General features: G+C 41.6%; 1 protein-coding gene across 1 annotated transcript in view; it reads right to left on the bottom strand.

Moving 5' to 3' along the window:
* Positions 1-23417, bottom strand: part of GALNT18 (polypeptide N-acetylgalactosaminyltransferase 18) — a 342758-nt gene that overhangs the window by 77993 nt on the left and 241348 nt on the right. The window contains exons 4-6 of the mRNA XM_029957126.1: positions 21893-22076; positions 20163-20360; positions 15369-15483 (exon numbers count right to left, since the gene is read on the bottom strand). Of these exons, the coding sequence (XP_029812986.1) occupies positions 15369-15483; positions 20163-20360; positions 21893-22076 (497 nt within the window). The remainder of the gene's footprint in view (positions 1-15368; positions 15484-20162; positions 20361-21892; positions 22077-23417) is intronic.

The following is a 23417-nucleotide window of genomic DNA, read 5'->3' as shown; positions in this document are numbered from 1 at the left end:
AGATGTCATTTTAAGTAGAAGGTATTAGAATAACTGGTTGACCATGTAGAGAATTAGGACATTGGGTCCATTCCTCACACCATACATCAAGATCAATTCTAAATGAGTCAGAGATTAAACCATTTGCAATGACATGAATAAAGCTAGAGTGTATTGTGATAAGTGAAATAAGTTAATCAGGAAAAGACAAATACCACATGATTTCACTCATTTGTGGAATTTAAGAAACAAAACAGATGAACATAGGGGAAGGGTGGGGAGAGAAAAAAGGGAAACCACAAGAGACTCTTAATGACGGAGAACAAAGTGATGGTTGATTGAGGGAGGCAGGTGGGAGATGGGCTGGACGGGTGATGGGTACTAAGGAGGGCACTCATGATGAGCACTGGGTGTTGTATGTAAGTGACGAATCACTGAATTCTACCCCTGAAACCAATATTGCACTGTCTGTTAGTTACCTAGGATTTAAGTATTAAAAATAAAAAAATAAAAAATATTGTGAAAAATACAATCACACAAATTATGGAATTTTCTTATGACCTGATAGTAGGTAAGTTTTCCTATGACTAAACTCTGGAAGCAAGAAGAAAAAAGATAGATATACTTGCTTACATTAAAAAAAGGAAATAAAATAAAGGTAAAAAAGCTTTGCATGGCAAAAACAACAACAATAACAACAACAACAAAACAAGTACATGTGTGTGCACACGTGCACACACACACACACACAAAACAAAACAAAACGCCAGACACAAAATCAAAAGACAAGTAACAAATAGGAAAAAATATTTGCAATGTATATTATAGGCAAACTATTACCATCCCTAGTGTGTAAAGAAATTCTAAAAATAGAGAAAAAGACTAACAATCCTATAGGAAAATAGGCCAAAGATATGAAAAGCTCATGAAAAAAAATGCAAATGGCTTTAATCATATGAAAACTGTTCAATTTAGCTCTTAATAAGAGAAATGCAAAATGAAACTACTCTGAAAGCCATTTCTCACCTGGCAGATTGGTAAAACCCCAAATAGTCTACAACATACTTTGCTGGTTGATCCTGAGAAACTCTTCATTGTACCTGGTGGAAAAAGTACTACCCCTCTGGAGGAATATTTGATGACAGCTAAACAAAATTACACATGCATATGCCCTTTGACCTCACAGTTATGCTTTCAGGAATATGTTCAAATGATAACCCAGTAAAATATGACAAAATGTATGCACAAGACTATGAATTACAGCACTACACTCTCAAAGGAAAGTAGTAGAATAACTATGGAGCATACATGCATTGGAGTACTATGTAGCTATAAAAAAGCAATAAGGAATAATCTCTCTATTATAAAAGGATTTTCAGAAAAATATACATCTATATTTTTAAAAACACGGTACTAAAAAGTATGTACGGTGTAATACCATTTATCTAAGAATGAGGAGGTGTGAATATATACACGTATTTCCTTACATGTTTTTGAAGTTTTGTTCATTTTACTTTACAAACAATGTTTATGTTGGGGGTGGTAGGAACACAGGATGGAGAAGACAGTGATAAAAGGAAGATTTTTCTGAATATACTTGATTTTGTGAATTTGACTTTGGAATTGTGTAAATATTTATATAATTATAAAAGAATTAAATATGAACAATTCCTAAAAATCAAAAGCCAAATGAAAGAAATGAACTTGTTTATTAGGTTGGGAACAATAACACAGAGAGGAACTATTCTAGATGACTTTAAATCACAGTAATTTGACTATACATCTCAAGTGGAATAGAAACAACAAAAAGAAACCACAAAAATTTAAACTGTTTCTGGCAATCATATTGTGGGTGATAGGTTTGTTATTAGTATTCTGAGACAGTTGTGTGCATACTGGGGAATAAAATAAACAAGTAATTATGTTGGTGTCATTAAGAATAAGAATTTTTGACATGGAAGAAGGGAAATAAAGATGTAAGGTTGATAAGGTGAAGTAAAAACTCCATAGTCCTACATTTGAATCAGAAAGATCATAATGCCTAGAATATTTTATCTCTACAAAAATAATAACTTCGAGCTCTGACGACTTAAAAGACCTAGAAATATGAACCAACCCAGGAGCAATGAGCACCCCTAGTGCCCAGGTTGTGATTTTAAGTACTATTTTTCATTAAAAGAAAGCTGATTCTTTGGGGAAATGGCTGGTTATAGGTCTAGAACAGGAAGTGTATAGATGAACCATGAGCCCGGGAGCATCTTGATGGCAGGGAAGCCATTAAAGAAACAGAAGGACTCAGGAACGGACGTCTTAGGCTCCCAATGGCCAAAGGTGAAAATATGCAAATCAATAAGGATATCAAATGTAACACACTAAAATACATCAAATATATTTAAATCCGTAAGTTCATACTACTACTAAAAAGGAATAATTGGTTCTCTTTGGAAGATGGTAGAGAATCAAATTATTATTTTGAAAGCTGTTATGGAGTTATTTATTCTGATTTTTCTAAATGAACTTTCTTGTGTTGCCAAGCACCCAAAAAATGGATGATTGTAAATGTCTCTTTATAGACGTCACAAGAATAAAAGGCACAGCATAAGGAATATAGTCAATGATATTGTGATAGTGATGTATCAGGACAGATGGTAGCTATGCTGTGGGGAGCACAGCATAATGTATAAACTTGTTGAATCACTATGTCATACACCTGAAATGAATGTAGCATTGTATGTCAACTGTACTCAAATAAAACTTCATATGTATGTATATATACATATGAAGTTACCCAGGCTATTAAATGAGGAAGAAAAATAAAAATAAAATATCACCGTTTTGCAACCTCTAATGAGTTATTGGATCTAGGCAATATTCAGCAATGAGTGCTGACACCCCAAATGGGGAGACCACGAGATGTCCTGTGCCTCCTGATGGAAGCACACACATCCTGCCTATTACATATTCTTGCTATAAAGTTGAACCTACGTCCTCAGGTCCAGCTACCCATTTAGAAGAAATATACGGGGTAGAAGGACATGCTACAGACACCCGGGGAATTCAATCAGGAAAGTCTGGACTGTGGGAGTCTCTATAGGACAAATGACCTGATCTCTTTAAAAATAAACTACAAGGCGGGGGGAGGGGAGAGATGGAGAGAGAAATTCAGTATACTAATAGACACTTGAAGGACATATTAACCAACTGAATTTTGATTCAAGCCAACAATATTTTTTGTTTGAAAAAGAAAAAATGAGACAATGAAAGAAATTTGAATACCAATAGCATTTGATTGTGTTAGGGAGTTCTTTTCAACACCTTTAGGACTGAAAACAGTATTGTGGTTATATTCTTTAAAAAGTCTTTATCTATTTTTGATTCATATTGAAATATTTTTGATGATACTATGTCTTGGGTTTGCTTTGAAATAACGAGCTGGGGGGGGGGGGGGGATTGGGTATGGGTAGAAATTAAAACCAAACTGTGCACTGACGCTGTTGTAACTGAGTGATGGCTACAAGGCAATTTATTATACCTTCTATTTTTGCAAATGTTTGAAATTGTCCATAATAAAGAGGTGTTTTTGTTTTAGATCCCATTTCTGATAAACTATCTGGAACATGGAACACAGTACCCTAGATATTAGATGACTTGTTGTTGAGGACTTTGGAACTCAGGTTCTAAATCCCCTTGCTATGTAAGGGACCACATCATATGTAATTCTTGAGCCTAAGGAAGCTGAAAGGAGGCATGTATGATTTGCCTCTGTCCCCTGGAAGCATGGGCATATAGTCTAGGTTTAGCCAACTATATACTCTCCCTAAGGACTTTGAATTTAAACTGATGAATGTCACCAAGACCCAAACAATGGTACCCAGTATCTGGGGGCAGAGCCAGCTGGTCATGGCAGTGGGGTCAGTTCTAAATACACTATCATTATCAGTTGGCTTTGGCTATGGTTCCTGCTGTCTATTCTCCCCTGGTTTCTGCTTGTTTTCTGAATCTGCATCCATAGAGTTCTTATTAATTCATTGAGACATCAAATGACCATCCAATAAATTCCTTTCCTCTTTAAGTTAGCCTGAGTCTTTGCTTAAGACATAGGTTCCTATTATCCAAATAAATAGCTCAGCAGACTATAAATACATAAATTAAAGGAAACTTAAAAGTTTTTTAAAAAAATAAAGAACTATATAAACTCTATGGTAGTATATTAATGTAACATATATATCTACATGTGTAATAGAATTATAAGTTTTGTATAGAGGCTTTTATAGTTTACAAAATACTTAAATTGATTTTTTGCTATATTTGTTAAATAATGATTATAATAAAGTATAAGAATTTACCTTTTTGAACAACAAATATTTTCAATCTTATAACATTTTATTTATTCTGAGAGAGAGCGTGCGTATACACAAGTTGGGAGAGGCAGAAGGAGAGGGAGAAATCTCAAGCAGGCTCCATGTCCAGCATGGAGCCCAACATGGGGCTTGATCTCATGACCATGAGATAGTGACCTGAGCGGATACCAAGAGAGAGACACTTAACCGACTACACCACCCAGGAGTGCCTAGTCTTACAGCACTTGAAAAATATCATCTGGTTTGCCAATAGCACTTGATTGCTGTGTGTAGTAAATAGGATAATTATAGGGAAAGAATTTTGAAAATACATAGTAAAGGCATTGCCATTGTTTCTTAATTGATTATAGAAGCCAGAGATGAACCTAGTCCAGGGACTAAGGAATTTTTGCAACCTGGCAACAATGCAGTTTGTGAAGTCTATTCTTACTGTATCTATAACTTTTTTTGCTTGTGTTCATCCCGCATGCCCTATGGAATAGCCATTGGCATTTTCTTAGGGTATTGAGAGATACTAATTCTTCTTTGCTAGGAATGGAGGTTTAAGAGAGGGCATGAAAACTGATAGACAAGGGAACTAAAAAGATGCCACAGAAATAGAATTAAGGTACTGTTTGAAGTACGGAGAAATCTCCACAGCAAATTTCTTTCTGCTTTATTAAGCAATTAAATAAGCATACCTAGATAAGGAGGATCTTGACCGATTTCTTGGTGATCCCAAGGCCAACAAATGGAGCCAGTCCACTGGACCTCTTATTGTCCTAGATGTTGCTCAGTTACATAGGGAGAAGAGGCAGAGTCATTCACAGGGAGAGATGCTCCACTCAGCTAGACCTTAAGATGAGGTTAAGCCGGAGCAGTTAAAAGAGGCAAGGCTGTCACAAGGGCTTGGGTAATCTGGCTGAGCCAGAATAAAGGCCATGATCCAGGCTTTGGAGCAGGTGGTAAGAGAGCAGTCAGCCTAGAGGATAAAAAAGCTGTTCAAGAGCCATTATAATAGCAGATCATATTTTAAAGAGAAGGATGATAATGAATATTCTAAGACAAGGGTCTAAAATGCCAATAAGAAACCCCAAATGAGGAAAGCTTAGACATCCAGATGAGGAGTTGGTGACTTGCATGTATGGCCAAGTGGGTGTCCAACAGAGTCCTATCAAGACTGTCTTTTATGAGCTACATTCCAGAGAGCTCATTATAGTACAGTCATCTACAGCTAGGGTAAGGTGGAGAGGAGAGATCTCTTTCCTCCAATTGCCTGCCCTGGACATTCGGCAGGGCATTGGAACAGCTGTGGTAGCATTCTTTCTCTCCCTTTCCTACTTCTATGGTTTCCATCCCAGAAAGGTGGAGATAGTTGTTACTTATACTGAAGAATTCAATTTCAGGAGCACCTGAGTGTCTCAGTCCCTTAAGCATTGGAGTCTGAATTTCAGTTCAGGTCATGATCTCACAGTTCATGTTATCATGTCCCATGTCAGGCTCTGTGGAGACAATGAGGTGCCTGCTTGGGATTCTCTTTCCCTTTTTCTCTGCCCCTCCCCACTCACATGCTGTCTTGGTCTCTGTCTCTCTCAAAATAAACATTTAAAAAATTTAATTTAAAAGAATAATAAATAGGTTAGGCTTCCAGATGTTTCTCTAGGTCAATTCTGCATAACTGAGGAAGTGTCTCTTTCAATATTAGAAATTTAACAGGCTTTACATTTTCCAAAGAAATTTTTAAACATGTGTATGCTCCTTTCGTTGAACAGAGTGCAGAGAATACAATTTAGACTTTTCTTCATGGCTTAGGAGATCCAAGCCACTGTGCTTTTGGTTATTTAGTATGTATTCTGCACTCTGTGTTCAAATAATTTGCATAAGTTTGGAATATTTTGTTCCTTGAAAGTTTAGCAGTGCTTGATGGTAAACTATTATCCTAGGTGTTTATTTGTGAGATGATATTAAACTACTGATTAATGACTATAGAATGATTTCAGTTTTTATTTCTTCCTGTGTCAGTTTTCATAAACCATATTTTCTACAAATTTCTTCTTTTTATCTAAGTTTTCAAATTTTTGAATAAACTTGTTAATAATATACTCTTACATTTTTAATCCCTGTATCAACTATAATCATGTCTCTTTTCCCATTCCTAATATTGTTTATTTGTGGTTGTGGCACCTCTCTCTGTCTCTCAATCCTACTAAAAGTTTGTTAATCTGATTAGCCTTTTCAAAGAACAATGCTTTGGCTTGATCAGTGATTTCTATGCCTATTATATACATATATACATATATAAATGTATATGTTTGTATTTTATACATGTATATAAATATAGATATTCATATATGTATTTTATACACATTTTATATATTAATATATATGTCTCAAATATGCATTGTCTATCAGAATGAATTATATATCATACTATATATATATTTCATTAATTTATGTTCATATCTTTATTATTTTCATCTATAGTTTCATATTCTGATGATTTTTCTTTTTTCTTTTCAGCCTACAAGCTCTTCTATTTATTTTTTTCTTTTATAGTTTATTGTCAAGTTGGTTTCCATATAACACCCAGTCCTCATCCCCACAAGAGCCCTCCTCCATGCCCATCACCCCCTTCCCCTCCCCGCTTCCTCCATCAGCCCTCAGTGTGTTCTCAGTATTCAAGAGTCTCTCATGGTTTGCCTCCCTCTCTCTCCCCAACTATTTTTCCCCCCTTCCCCTCTCCCATGGTCCTCTCTTAAGTTTCTCCTGTTCCACTTATGAGTGAAAACATATGGTATTTGTCCTTCTCTGCCTAACTTATTCCACTTAACATAATTCTGATGTTTTTTTCTAACTACTCATATATTTATCTCACTAACTTTTAGCTCTTCTTTCCAAGAATGGGATACTATACAATTTCTCACATTTTTTGGCAAAATATTTTAATTTAATTTAATTTTTGAAGTGTATGAAATAAAGATTCAATATTTGTATACATTGTGAAATGATCACCACAATAACTCTATTTAATATCTATCACCTTACATAGTAAAAAAAAAATTTTTTTTCTTGTGTTGAGACCTTTTAAGATTTACTCTATTGGCAACTTTTAAATATGGCAACTTTTAATTATTTACTATGGTCACCATGTTGTACCTGTTGTTCCCATGACTTATTTTATAAGTGGAAGTTCATACCTTTTGACCCCCCTAACCCATTTTTCCCATCTCCCACTCCCAGACAACCATCAATCTCTCTCTATCTGTGAGCTTCATTTTCTTTTTTCTTCCCTTCTCTTTTCTTTCCTTTTCTTTCTTTTTAAATTCTACATATAAGTGAGATCATACCATATTTGTCTTTCTTTGTCTGATTCAGTTCACTTGGCATAAGACCCTTGAGGTCCATCCATATGGTGTTATAAACGGCAAGATTTCATGTTTTTATTTGATGACAATAATAGTCCATTGTAAATTTCCATTTTAAATTAAATATTTTTAATTTAAAAATTTAAAAATTAAAGAAATTAAATTTAAAATCCATATTCCATTATAAATATTCCATTTTATGTATTTATTCATCCATTGATGGACACTTAGGTTATTTCCCCATCTTGACTGTTTTAAATAATGGTGCAATGGACATGGGGGTGCAGATATCTTATTAAGTTCGTGCTTTTGTTTTCTTTGAGTTTTCTTTTCCCAGAAGTGGAATTGCTGGATCCGTTTTGAGGAAACTCCATACTGTTTTCCATAGTGGCTACACCAGTTTATATTCCCACCAACAGTGCACAAAGACTTTTCTCTTTTCTCCACATCCTTGCCAACCCTTGTTATTTCTTGTCATTGTGATAATAGCCATTCTAACAGGTGTGAAGTGATATCTTACTGTGGTCTTGATTTACATTTCCCTGATGATTAGTGTTATTGAGCATCTTTTCATGAACCTGTTGGCCATGATGGAAAGACGTTTATTCTTTCAAAAGATGTTTATTCAGATGATCTTCTGCCTATTTTTAAACAGGATTGTTTGTTGTCATTGTTGTTGTGGTGGTTGTTTGCTACAAAGTTGTATTCTTTGTATATTTTGGATATTAATCTCTTATCAGTTATATGATTTGCAAATATCTTCTCCCATTCTGCAGGCTGACTTTTCATCTTGTTGATGGGTTTCCCTTCCTGTGCTGAGTCTTTTGAGTTTGATGTAGTCCCACTTGTTTATTTCTGCTTTTTGTTGATGATTCAAAAATCATCACCAAGATTTATGTTAAGGAGCTTACTGTCTACATTTTCTTCTATGGGTTTCATGCTTTCAGGTCTAACATTCAAGTCTCTAAACCATTTTGAATTATTTTTTGTGTATGGTGTAAGAAAGTGGCCCAATTTTTGCATGTGGCTGCCCAATTTTCCCAATACCATTTATTGAGGAGACTGTCCTTTCCCCATTGTATATTCTTGGTTCCTTTGTTGTAATTAATTGACCTTATATGTGTGGGTTAATTTCTGGGCTCTCCATTTTGTTCCACTGAGTTATGTGTCTGATTTTATGCCAATACCATATGGTTTTAATTTACAACTTTTCTTAAGTGCTATTTTAGCTGCATTTAATGTAACGTAAAATGTAGCATATTTAGTGTCATTCAGTTCAAAATATTCTCAAATTTCCAGTATAATTTCTTTTATGACCTATGTGTTATTTAGAAATGTTTCATCATTTCCAAAAATATGGCTTTTGTCTATAACCTTTAGGTGTCGGTTTCTAATTGAATTCCATTGTAGTCAGAGAACATGTTCTGTATGTTAATCCTTGAAATTTGTTGAATCTTGTAATTGTTAGATGCAGTGTTCTCTATATGCCTGTTAGATTCAATCTATTGATTGCATTGGTCTTATCAGTTCCTTGGAGAAATTTATTAAAATCTTCCTCAACATCACTAGAGCTGTCAATGTCTCCCTGTAATTCTGTCAACTTTTACTTTATATCAGTCAAGGTTGTGAAATTAGGTGCATTAAAGCTTATAACTGTTATATATTCCTGATGAACTGCACATTGTAGAAATCTTTAATTGTACTAAAACATTTTGTAATAGTATTTTTCTAATATTAATATAACTATAGCAACTTTCTTTTCATTGACATTTGCCTATCATGAATTTGTCTATCCATTTAGATTTTAACCTTCCTGTATTATTACATTTCAGACATGTTTCTTATAAATAGCTAACAGATAATTGAAAAAATCTAATTTTTAAATGTTTGCCATTAACAGTGTAAACTTACTGTGTTTACTCATATATTTGGATTTATTTCTACCATCTCCTATGTTTTCTCATATCCTTTCTGTTTCTATTTCTCCCTTTCTACCCATTTTCATACTTCATTAGTCCCATCTCCTTCTTTGGAAGTTATATTTTCTTTTTCTATGATTTTCATGGCTTCCCTAGAAATTTTAACATGCTCACTTCATAAAAATTAAAAGTCAACCCAATATCCCTTCCACCCTCATTAACATAGTAGGCACTTGAGAACACTTTCATTATAATCAATCCCTCCCAACTTATTTGCAATTGTCCTCACACATGTAGCTTTAATAATCCCACAAGACATTACTATGTGTTACTTACCATCAGCATTTCTTTAGATTTACTCATATATTTACTACTTTTTGAGTGAAGCATTTTACCTCAAATTTCCTTCTGGGTCATTTTCCTTATACTTGAAGTGTACCCTTTATAAGTTATTTTAGTGAGGATATATTAGTGGCAAACTCTTACAGCTTTTGTGTTTCAGAAAATAATTTTCTTTTATATATATATATAAAAGACCCAATTATTTTCTTTCAGAAAATATTTAAGCTATTTCTCATGGTTTTCTGGGTTCCATTACTGTCACTGAAAACTCAACTGTTATTCTAATTATCATTATTCGGTAATCTATCTTTTTTCTCTGGCTGCTCTCAGATCTTCTCTTTGTCTCCGGCATTCACTATGACATGTTTAAGCCTGCATGTATTTGTATTTATCTTATGTTGGACAAGTCGACTTCCTGAATCTGAGGGTTGGGGGTCTTTCACCAGCTTGGGTAAATTTTCAGTCATTATCTCTTCAGTTATTGCTTTTGCCTAATCTTCACTTTTTATTATCTCCATTTGGAATTCCAAGATATTAGATCTTTTCCCTCAATTCTATCTGTCTTTTTATCTCTTTTTTTATATGTATATTTTTTCTTTGTATTCCTGGGAAATTTTTTAATAATTTCTTTAGATATATTTCCCAGTTTACTATTTTTTCCCTTAATAACATCCATCTGCATATTTAATCCATCCATTAAACTTTAAATTTCCATTTTTACACTTATTAAGATTGTATTTTTATCCCAAGATGACTAGTCTTATTAAGTCTTTCTTCTTATTTATATTTCCAGTTTCCTATTTATTTAAAACTAGTATACAAATTGTTTGATACCCTGTGTCTGATAGAGTCTATACTTGAAGATTTTAGAAAACAAATTTGGCTGTCCAATGCTTTTGCTGGTGTTTACTCTCGGCGCTTTCTTCTTCCCTTGTTTGTTTTGTGACTTTTTAAAAAGATGAACTCATACTCCTTGAAACTCAGGCTGTGGGAAGTTTTATGGCCTGGGTTAAAAGGGTCTTTCCCCAGAGAGGGTTTGTATACATTTTTGCAGATGCTTAAGAACTTTCAACAACTTTAAGTTAAATTCTACTCTTGAGATTTTTCTGGACCATGAAGTATTTGGATTTTATGTTATAAATCCAGGGGGGAGGACTCACAGGGGAGAATTCTTCCTCTCTTCCCAGCAAAAATTGAGATAGGCAATCTTCACCCTATCCCTGGGGGGTGAGGATGGGAGTATTTCTAGCTCATCATTATACTGAGATAATAGATCTTTGGAGAAACCAGTTTTATGGGAGGTAAGATGGGGGGGAGTGGGGGGTTATTTTATTAGACTCTTCAAGTTGGGAAATTCTTAGGCTTTGGGTCATGTCTTCTGTACTCGGTGAAATTGAAAAATTGTAAGCCTAAAGTCACCAAGTTCTTCAAATATAGTAGACACAGGCTTTCTCTAGGTTCCTCTTTTCACTCATGTTCTGATTTCCTTTATTTGTTATAACAAAGCACAAGCTAGATCTCCTAAAACCACAGATTTATTCTCTCACAGTTATGGAGGCCAGAAGTCTGAAAACAGGCATTGACAGGGCCATACTCTCTCCAAAGCCTTAGGACACAATCCTTCCTGGCCTCTTCTAGCTTCTGGTGGCCCCAGACATTCCCTGGCATTACTCCAATCTGTGCCTCCCTCTTCACATGGTCATCCTCTCTCTCTGCCTGCCTGTGTCCAAATTTTCCTTCTAAAAACACAGTCCTATTGGATTAGGGCCACCACAACCCAGTATGATCTCATCTTGACCTGATTACATTGGCAAAGACCCTATTTCCTAATGAGATCATACTCACAGGTACAGAGAGAACATCAACATATTTTTGAGGGGAGTCAATTCCATTTATAATAGTCTCTAACAGTTTCTTAATTCCTTACCACCTCTTGAATGCTCTCTACTTCTTTTTTAGAACTTTTATAGCCATCATCTTTATAAGCTTTCTGTCTTTTATTCCGTGGCATTTCTTATTGCTCGCTTTTCATCTTTCCCCCAGCAACTCCCTTCTTTTTTCCCCACCGAGTTGTGTAATTAGAAATCAGAAAAAAAGGCTTATTGGAAATGAATACGAAATAAGAAAAAGGCCTTAAATGGGGACTCAGTAGTTATGATTGTGAATAGGGTAGAAGGAAATTACTGCATGGACACTGTAATACTTTTGGGGGGGATGCTCAAAAGTCTTTTATCCCTAGATCACTGTGGTATATTTAAAGGTTATTTTGACAGTAAGCAAGCCTGCATACATGAGTGGTGGAGGGTCAGAGAGAGAGAGAGAGAGGGAGAAAGGGAATCTTAAGCAGGATCCACACCCAGCTCAGTACAGAGCCTGACATGGGGCTTGATCTCATAAACCATGTGATCATGACTTGAGCTGAAATCAAAAATTGGATGCTTAACCAACTGAGCTACCCAGGCCTCCCTCACTATGGTATATCTATCTAGGCTTCCAAATCATAAAGATCTGGGGTTGAATCTTTTCTCTACTTCTTCTAAGTCGTCTGACCTTAAGAACACATGTAAACTCTTTAATTTCACAATTTTCTCATCTGAATAAAAGGGTATTATAGTAACAACTACATTTTAGGGATATAGATGGATGGCATAGTTAGGTGCCAGAGTCCTTGTCCAGCTAGCTCAGTTGCTAGAGCATGAGACTCTTAGTTAGGTGCCAGAGCAGGTAGTGAATAATTGCACAAGCAACTCTATCTCTATGTTCCAAATGGGCAAGGACTTCGAATATGTTGCCTTTGGATCAAAGAGATGAGAAAAGCAACATCTCTCCTTTTCACAAACACTCCTGTGGAGATCCTAGGTGAGGAAAGTGAGGCACTGGGATACGAACTCCTAACACATGAAAGGAAGACACTAATAACCACACAAAACATGAAAATCTATTTTGGAGATAAGGAGTGGTTCTTAGCTGGGGCGGGGGGCGGGGGGAGGCGTGGAGACTGGAATTCAAATGACTAGCCTCTCTTTCTGTTCTCAGCTCTGCCAGCCAAAAGGTCATTGGGTCCATGCTTTTAAAACCACCTTTTTGGGGCACCTGGGTGGCTCAGTCAGTTGAGCATCTGACTTCGGCTCAGTTTGTGATATCACAGTTTGTGAGTTTAAGCCCCATATTGGGCTCTGTGCTGACAGCTCTGACACTGAAGCCTGCTTCAGATTCTGTGTGTGTGTCTTTTTCTGCTCCTCCCCTGCTCATGCTCTCTCTCTCTTTAAAATATAAATAAGCATTAAAAATAAATTTTAAAGAAGAGGACAGGGGCGCCTGGGTGGCTCAGTCAGTTAAGCATCTGACTTTGGCTCAGGTCATGATCTCATGGTTTGTGGGTTCGAGCCCTGTATCAGACTCTGTGCTGACAGCTCAGACCCTGAAGCTTGCTTCGAATTCTGTGTCTCCCTCTCTCTCTGACCCTCCCCTGCTCACACTGTCTCTCTGTCTCTCAAAAATAAATAAAAAACATTAAAAAAAACAACCACCTTTCCTTCAACCACAGTGACACTTCATCTCTGTCAAGTGGGATGGAAGAGATGGAGAGAAGAAAAGCTAAGCAAAGTTTTTACTGTATTTCCCATCCTGAACACAAAACCCCATGATTTTAAACATGTATTTGAAAGCCTCACCCAAGCCCACACTCGAGAACAGCTTTATAATCTGGGCAAGGAAAAGCCAGAAGCCTCCCACCACCGCATGATGGTCTCACATACATGTGAGAAGCCGAGCTCACACGTCTAGTTCCTCTCTGAGTCCCCAAGCATCCCCACCCAGAGAGCATGCATACTGGAGGGGGCCCCACCTGCTCCACCAGGTCCTGGCAGCAGCTCCTCATGAGAAATAGTATGCTAGGGGGTAACCATTCACCCAGGAGTGGTGCGGGACTGAGATGGTGAGAACACAAATGGTGAATACACGACTGATGTCGGGAGAGCTGGAGGAGCCAGGCTGACAATGCAGGTGCTGTCCTCTATGCACACATTAGCTCCCTCCAAAGCCCATGCATTCTGACTGCCTTCAAAGCAATTTCTCTGGGTTTCAGTGAACACAGGTGTCTAGAAGGTTTTCTAAGCTCGGTTGCAGAGAGACTGCTCCAGCTGCCCATCTTCAGAGCCCGAGGATTAAGTCTGGGCAGTAGGTCAAGCCCACACAGTGCTGGTCAGACCACTGCAGAGGCTGTGAGATGCCCTGTCTCCCTACAGGGCAGGCTGGGGGTCTGCCCAGGGTCAGAGGGGTGGGAGATCTAAGGAAGTTAGAGGTAAGAGGAGGGTGTATCCAAGCTGGAGTCCTGAGTGGGAACTGGAAATACAGACACTGGAGCCGAAGGGATGGGAGGGGTCATTAGTAGGAAGCAGCCAGATGTCGGGGTGGTCTGCGTGGAGAGCTGGCAGTGTTGAGGAATATCTTGGATGACGACCATGAACACCAGCAGGTGCAAGGTCCTCTCCAAGGGCTGTCACACATGGATGTGTCAGGCTGCTTAATTATGAGGCTCATGGAGAGGACAATGGCGACCCCTGTGGGGATAAGCCACAGCTTGAATATTGGTTTTTTGTGTGTCAGGACAGGACCACGGCCTAGACAGAAAGGTGGGCTTCCCTCTAGGATGAGGTTCTTCAATTGTCTCCATTATTACATTCCTACCAACCACCAGGGGGACCTGATTGGGGGGGGGGGTCGTTTTGGAGTTATCTTTTCATGCGCCCAGGAAAAAAAGCCAGAGCCTAGGAAATGCTCCTGTGGGATAAGAAAGTAAATGATGACTATTGTGCATCACACTGTGTTGAGAGCTGCTAAAGGCCCTCTATTTAAGGGAAGGATGGTGGCGACCTCTAAAGAGTGATAGGAACAGGCCTGAGTGTCTGACCAGCACATGGTGGGGTCAGAAAACAGAATGGAGTGAGCCCAGCTGTGTTTTGCTCTTTATAGCCCACAAGTTTTATTTCCCTGGAGCCCTCTCTTGACAAGTCTTTAGGAAAGTTCTCTGGACCACTGTGGAGTTAGGTAGAGAATATGAGAGTGAGAAATTGCAAGGGGAGGTGACTCTGAGGGTCACTCTGGTCCAGCCACCCCTTGATGCCCTTTTGCTCAGCCCTGAGGAGACTGCTTTTAACAAAGAGGTTGTTCCCATAGTTGGGTGCTCCATTCACCCATGTCCCCAGCCTGAGTCAAAGCGGTTTCTCAAGTCCTTTTCTTCCTGCAAATTCCATAGTTCCTCTCCAGTGTCTCTATCCTGTCCTCAAGCAGCCCTGATCACACACATGAAGCAACACTTGGGATAGACATTCAGCAACCCAGAGCCCCATTTCTCCACCTCCTAGGCTCGTTCACTTTTTGGGGAGCTGAGCCAAGCCCTCTGAGTGAGAAACCTTGCTTACCCTGATCCCCAGCTCGACATTCTCGCCTCCATAGATCTCCATGCCTTCGTCCAGTAAGCCGATCTCCTGGAAGTACTGCCGGTCCACAATAAAGCAGCCAATGAGGGCAGGGCTCCTACAGGGATGAGGGGAGATGGGCCAGCAGTTAGCAGAAGGGCTGCTAGAGGAGTAAGAGAAGTGGTGCCTTCCTACCAGGAGGCTCTGTTCCTCTATCTTGTTTTGCTGTGGGAGCTGGTTTGGGCCTTGTTCTCTGCTGGACCCCCCCAGACCCACCTTCACCAGCTGCTCAAGGGAGTCTGTTTCCACAAGGCAGCCGTGGATAGCTCCGGCCCTGGGTTCTGCCATCATTCCAGGTAGAATTTGTAGAAGTGTTGGCCCAGAGACCTAGTACTCAGCCTGAGGAAGTGAATGTCTGCTTTTCTAGCTGCCCTGATGCCTGAGCTCTGAGCTGCACCAATCACTGTTTCTACCTGGGCACCCATGCTACCTTCCTCACCCTTGCCCAACTTGGATCCTGCATGCCTTGGTTCACTTATAAAGGTTAGCTGGGGCTTTGGAGAGCATGTAAATGATTCACATTTTATCTGGAGGTAGAGGAGTGTCAGTGAGGAATTTTAAGCAGAATTTGAAAGACAGATACCACATGATTTCATTCACACATGGAATTTAAGAAACAAAATAAATGAATAAAGAAAAAAAAAGACAAACGAAAAACCAGAACCTTAAATATGGAGAACAAACAGATCTGTGCTTTTATTATTTTTTAAATGTTTGTTTATTTTTGAGAGAGAGAGAGAGACAAACTGTGAGTGGAGGAGGGACAGAAAGTGAGAGAGACAAAGAAACCGAAGCAGGCTCCAGGTTCTGAGCTGTCAGCACAGACATGGGGCTGGAACTCACAAACCATGAGATCATGACCTGAGCCAAAGTCAGATGCTCAACTGACTGAGCCCCCCAGGAGCCCCAGGTCTGTGCTTTTACAAGGAATCCTCAGGCAGCTGTGGGGTAATGGACTGGGGGAAACTGAGGAACCCAGCTGGAGAGCTTGTTGCTCTGTCCAGGGAGAAACAATGAGGCGTGGGGGCCAGCGTATCAGCAGTGGACAGATGGACTGTTGAAGGACACATGTTAATGTAAATCAAAAGAGCTTAGAAACAGGTGAGAGAGGGAGGGAGGACTCTGGATGCCCGCTGGCCTTGTGGTTTGCATGATGGGGGGGGGGCACCAATCCACGTGGGCCATGGAGGAGAAGCTGGCTTCAGAAGGAAGAAGGATTCCCAATGGGGAAAACAGATCTGAAGGTGCCTGTGGGACACCAGGGGAAGGTAACCAACAGGTAGGGCTGAGTACATGGCTTGGGTCTTAAGCCGGAGCGACAGTCAGCTGGTCCCAGAGCTGGAAGGTCTTTCCTTAGGGACAGTGTAGGCGCAGGGCTCACAGGCCGTGTCCAGGTGCTCACCGAAGCACAGGACTTGGCCAGGAGGGATTCGGATTAGGAGAATCTGCATGAGCGCAGGTGGGCCACTTCTCTGCTGAGAGGGCTAGCCTACGCAAATGACTTTGAATTGTTCCATGGCACACAGCTACCATTTCTAGCCTTTGTATATCAGCTGGTGGCTGAAGAATATCGAGGGGGAGAGAAAGAAAAAGAAATGATGAATCCTCAGTGATGAGAAAACTGTCAGTCACATGCAAATGGACCCATCTTTGAAATTGGAAATGCATTAAGGTGGAGAAGCAACTATTTTGCAGGCCATTTCTTTGGACAATGCTGATGCAGGCGGCTGCTCAGGCAGAGACTGTGGTGCCTTCGGGTCCCTGCCCCTCCTCCTTTTAAATCACAGCATTTTGTTCTGGATGGGCTCACCTTCCCCAGACGGCAGGCAGCCTGGGAGGCCAATCCACATCAATCCACTACTCCTAGACCGGGCTGAGATCCTGCTGTAGTGGAGGATACTTGACCCTGGCCTAGGAGGTATGTGCTATGAGAAAAATTCCCGCCTGGCTGTGTGTCATTGAGGAAAGTGCCCTAGCCTCTCTGAGCCTCCGATTCCATATCTATGAAACAGAATCAACTATAACCTGAGGATTGAATTAAATAACGTAAAGCCTTAAAATCCTGTGGGACATAACTGTTATTTGAAAAATCGTTTAAAAGGATGCATTTGCACCATGAAGAAGGCTGGAGAATCCGCTCTGTAAATGTGTGGTGGTTTCAAAACATCAGTCCAGAAGAGTGAGCAGAGTGAAGTCTCAACCTTTTCCTCAACATTCCTGAAACATCGAGTATTTCCATATGGTGCTCCAAGACACGCAGGAAGGCGCCTTGCCCCTTTGGCCAAACCCCACTTAGGGGCTCAGAATCTGAAACAGTTACTGTGGGATGAACACAGGCCACCTCAGGCGGTCTATCACTTATTAACCAGCCAGGGTATGAAGTCGGCCCCATCAGCCTGAAAGCATTATCGACTTACTCTTTACCTCATTCCCAAAAAGATCAGAAGGAGCTTATGAAAAAATGTACAATACATTGAAATACAAAATACATAAATATCTGAAAGACCAAGGGTTCACAACAAATTGGGAGCCAGTCAGCATGCATGTGCAGTGTTAGGTCCTCCTTCACAGGTTTTAAAGTAGGCCCACAGGGGCGCCTGGGTGGCTCAGCCAGTTAAGCATCCAACATTTGGTTCCGGTTCAGGCCATGATCTCATGGTTTATGGGTTCAAGCCCCACATAGGGCTCCGTGTTGGCAGCATGGAGCCTGCTTGAGATTCTCTCTCTCCCTCTCTCTCTCTGCCCTTCCCCTGCTCACTCTCTCTGTCTCTCTCTCAAAAATAAATAAGCTTAAAATAAATTTAAAGCAGACCCACAAAACTGACATTGAGCTTCCTGGTAGCAAGGTGAAAATGAACAAATATGTCTTAGGAATAAGATTTACAGTTCTCATGTGAGAGTATCACATGAATTCCTTGGGGATAACAGATTTTCTTTGACTAGCAGTCAGTTTGAAAGAAACTTGCCATGTCAGTGTTCTTAGAGGCCACTCTGGGACATAGTGAGCAACCATCTCAAAAACACCACTGTAGAATGCAATAGAAGATATCTCTGGGTTCTTCTGATAGCTCTGTCATGTGGACACAGCACTGGTGTACAAACAGAAGCCAAATCGGGCAAGGTATATTTGTATAATCCACAGCTTTCTGTGAGGTTGTATTTATCAAGGGATAAAATCTTCACTGTTCTTCCATAAACCTTCCATGAATATAATTTTCTCTCAGACAAGTTTTCGACAAAAGTTAGGCGATGGAAACTTATTCTCTGTCAAAGACTAGAATTCATGTTTATTATGACCAGGCTGACACATTTCAAGATGAGCAGAACAAAGCAGCGAATATCCGTGCAGTCTTCTTGAAGAACACCCCTTGTGTGACAGTATACTTCCTTCCAGTAGCATTCAGCTTGCCTAGGGGCAGCATTCAGCCATGACAGTTCTGAGCTCAACAGTGCACATCTATGTGGATGACAAGTGGATGTAGAATCTAGCAGACCTACGTTTGGATCCTGGCTCCACTGCCCACAGCCTGTGGCAGGCCATTCTCCTTTGTCCATCTTATGAGCTGTCCTCATCTTATAAAATAGGGATGACCCAAGGAGCTGTCAAAAGGTTATAATAAGGAGCAAATGAGATTGTGTGTGTAAGAGGCCCTTACACAGTGACCTCCAAACATATATTTAACGACATAAAATTGTGGCAGGGTAACAGAGGTAACTGCAGGAAAGCTGGGTGATTCTCTTTCACCTTGTTTCAAACACGACTATAGTTTTTCTTCTGGCAAGGAAAGATGTGATATTAATCACCCACTTTCAATTAAATTTTTTGTAATCTTTCTCCCTCATGTAATACAAAGCAACATCAGTTTCTAATCTCCTCTTTCATTCCAAGAATTGTCCCTTAGGCCACCTCTGGTGCCATCTGTGTGTTTAACGAGCAGGACTTTGCAGAGAGCATAAGTGTACCTGATCTGTGATTAACCAGACAGAAATAAGGGCTGGTGGGGTGGCTGCACAATGGAATCACTGGGTGTCTGTGAAGGCAGTGGCGAAGGCAGGAAAAGTTTGAGATCTTTAAAATGCTGTTTGAAGCCACTTTTGACTGAGTCCTACAGGATAAACTTGAATCAGCAAGGCATACAAAGTGGGGTCTGGTCTTGCCTCTCTGCCCCTCCAGTCTCACTGCCTGGGGCTGCTTCCTCATGGTCCTCAAGGTCCTCATGGTCCTTCCTCATGGTTAAAGCTCCTCTGTGTCCATGAACTCACTCTGCTTCTTCACACACGAGCGCCCCGCCCCAGCTGGCAATCTCCTTCATGCACTTCAAAACAAGTGCAAACATTAGTCTCTGAAAAAGATTCTCCCCACTTTCCATGCGGTTTCCTCCAGCAACGATTTGTTCTTCCAATTATTTTGTCTGTCTTCACTAGACTTGAGGCTTTTGGGGGCAGGAATTGAGTCTTAATCCCCCTGGATCCCCAGCACCCAGCACCGCAACCCATCGCGATGTGAAGAAATGAGTAACTCTGAGCCTCTGAATGGAGGCTGGTGCCATGGTTCTTTTGAAAGGAGTCATCGGGGCCTGTACACAGTGGCTGAGGTCATTTGTGATTCCCTTCCAGCCCCTACCCCAACCCCATCCTCCCACAGTGGGGCTGGAGTTTGGGGAACAAGGTTGAGGTGGGAGGCGAGTTTCTGACTGAAAGACAAGGGAGAGAGAGCAGCACAGAAGGATGCTTTACCTGATCGGGGCGGTGGAATTCTCCAGCTTCCACCAGGCCTTGGGGGGGTTCAGGTAGCGGCACCACAGCTCCCAGTCAAAGCCCTGGGCAGCCAGCGGGTACTCTTCTATCTCAAAGTTGTCGTACTTAATGTTGTCAAACGATGGGGAGATGATCCGCTTCCGGTTCTCCTTTATGCGGGTGAGCACAGGTTCAGCCCTGAGTGAGAGGGAGGGGGAGGACGGTAACTGCTTCCAAGGTGTCAGAATGGCGACTCCTACAGCTCCTTCCTCCCCCCTCCCCTGCAGGAAAATGGAAAAACACCTGGCTTTCTGCTCCAGGAGCGCTGCTCTCCCTCCAGGGAAGGAGTCCCTATTTAACCTTCACCCCGCTCCCCAGACTTGTGGGTTGGCACGAGGCCTGGCCACCCCTGCAGAGTGTCTGGGGCTGAGTTGTGAGATTCTCAGTGTCTTAGATGCTTGTGTCTGCTTGCTTTCCCTTTTTCTACCAGGAAAAAAAAATCAAGACCCAAGAAAGAAGAGAAGAGAAGATCCGAGGTTCTATGGGAAGCTTCCAACTTGGGCTTTGATTTTGCTAAAATGCAGTGTATCAACCAGGAGGAAAAAGCAGATGACAAGGACAGAAGCATGGAAGTAAGGACAAACTTACTGCCACCAGTTACTTGCGGCTGCTTCAATCCTTCCACCCATCCTACGCACCCTCCACCGCCTGAGGGGAGGCGGAGGGTAGGACTTCCAGGCAGCCAGGAGGCCCCTGTGGGCACCGGGCGAGCAAAGTGTTTGCAGATAGGAATGATGAGCTTCTTATTAATAATGCATTTGTTGTATAATTGTTTATTCAAATCAGCTTGAAATAGTAAGTGTCCCTCTCCTCTTCTGGCCATAAATCCAGTGAAAATGCTTTTTAAATAGTCACAAATGGCAAGCAGGGACTTCAACTATAAAAAACAGCTTCATTGCAGCCTTAATTTGGGCCTGTTATGTAAAAATATGCCCAAATCTAGTCGTGCCGCATGCATGCCTGGCAGCTTCTTCCTGCTCCAGGGCCCTCCTCACCCTGGATCTCTACAAAGCCACAGATGGTGGGCCAGCCACGGCACACCTTGCTGGTCCTGCAGGGATGTCAGTGTCACATGCCCTAGCCCTGTTTGGCTGCAGCCACTGAGACCATACAGTTTTTCCTCCTGTCCCACACAGCACCTGAGCAGCCCTGACCAGAGAGAGAAAGGTTTTCTAAGACCCAGTTTCATCAACAGGCAGAAGCTGAGACTCTATGCTATGTCTGGCCTGGCATCTGGGGGAGTCCAGGGCACCTGTGATAATATCAAGCTACCTTAGCCTCTTCTCACCACTGTCTGCTTCATGTCTGGTCCAGCGGTCCCTTCCCGGCAGTTGCAGCCCTGTCCTGAGCTGGGCTGGCATTCTAGGTTTTGCCCTTTAGCATTCACCCTCTTCCAGATCCCGTCTCTGAGCAGAAGATGCTAGCCAGAGTCGTACCTGATGTCACCATACCCTTTTTGACACTGTGTATTGACCTGTTGGCCCCTGACTCTCCCTCACCCTGAAAGGCCAGCCCTGTGGCCGATGTTAGTCACACATCCAGATCTCACCTGTTCCGAGAATTCTCTCCTCTCCCCTATCTGGACTGAGATCCCAGCATGCTTTGCACTCATTTGAGCCAGAGCCCTGGACCACACTGGGACTCAGCCTCCTCTCCTGAGGGGTACTTACCATCCCACATTGAACTCCACATGAGCATCAAAGAGTGCCACTACGGGGGCGGTGGCCACCCTCCAGCCACTGACTCTGGAGCGGATGAGGCCTTCCTGCTTGCTGTGACGCACAACCTTGATGAAGCCTGGCTTCTGGCCATTTACCTTGTCCACGTACTCTGTCAGCTTCTCCTTCAGCTCCTCTGGGAGGAAGAAAATGCATCGTCAGCATGATGGGGCAAGGGGTGATTGAGACACCCTAAAAGGGTGACCTGACCCCCAGAGCGAGGCTGGAAGGTCCATTTTCCTTGCCGGTTGGCCAGCACCACTGAACTTTGAAGGGAGAAGGAGAGGCGAAAACAGTTCTCATTGAGCCCAGCAACTTGCACAAGGGCGCATGCTTCGCACATACTGTCTATTTCATCTTCACAACAAGCCCATGGGAAAACGGGGCTCAGAAAAGTTTCTCCATTTGTCCCATGCCATGCAACTTGCAAGGGGCACGGGCTGGTCTCAAGCTGGGTCTAATGACTTCAAAAGCCATATTCTTCTCATCAGCTCAGCAGCCTCTTTCTTCCCCAGTGCCCTCCATTGGCTCTTTTCTAATGCCCAAAGAAAGCTTCCATCTGTGAAGACTACAGCCCGGGACCCATTCCTGCCTGGATCTCCATCGTTCTGGGAAGTAGATGACCAGGCATTATGCCATGTGAGCAGTTGGTCTTGGTTTGCCACCTGCTGGAGCCTGGCTAAGCATCTGATTCCCCTGCTACTTCATAGGTGTAAATGGGTCCTTTGGTCCCCTCGCCCAGACACAGCACAGCAGCCACACTCCTTGGGTTTTCTACAGCAGTCCAGGCAATAGCCTGTGACACCTCTTTTCCCAAAATGACCTTAGTGGGCTTCATTCTCCCACCTGCCCAGCACTCGGTTTCTACCCTTTGCCTGCGTTCTGCAGGACTGCCCTTTTAGGAGCCCTCCTCCCATCTTCTGGCCCACCCATGCCCAGGCCGTGGGACAGACCCACTTGGGCTGAGCCTCGTCCTTACCAGAGGACAGGAGGAGCTCCATGTCCTTTGGTGCCCAGTCTGGGGTCCTGCCAGACAAGCAGCCCGCTGGGAGAAAAGGGTATGAGGCAGCCGGCACCATGCCTGGTACCTGGCAGGCGTGCCCCAGAGCAGCAGCCCCATGTAGTAGAAAGAGGATGGTATTTGGAGTCATTAATGATGCAATTTAAGTCTGCTTTCCATGTAGGAGTGTTAGGATCCTGGATCTGTTCCTAAACGAGTTGTTGATGTCTGTGAGGACGTTTGGAGGTGGTGAATGTATTTTGCATATGGTAAGGACACGAATTTTGGGGAACCATAGGGTGGACTGTTGTGGATTAGCAAAAAGATATGCTGAAGTCTACCCACGAGTACCTTAGAATATAATCTTATTTGGAAATAGAATTTTTGCAGATTTAAATGAGATAAGATAATTAGACCTTAGTCCAATGACTGGTGTCCTTATAAAAGGAAATTTGGACACAGAGACATACAAAGAAG

This window comes from Suricata suricatta, chromosome 11, assembly GCF_006229205.1.
Source record: "Suricata suricatta isolate VVHF042 chromosome 11, meerkat_22Aug2017_6uvM2_HiC, whole genome shotgun sequence".
Taxonomy (NCBI): domain Eukaryota; kingdom Metazoa; phylum Chordata; class Mammalia; order Carnivora; family Herpestidae; genus Suricata; species Suricata suricatta.
Note: the sequence above shows the minus strand (reverse complement) of the source record. Positions and strands in the feature narration are given on the sequence as shown.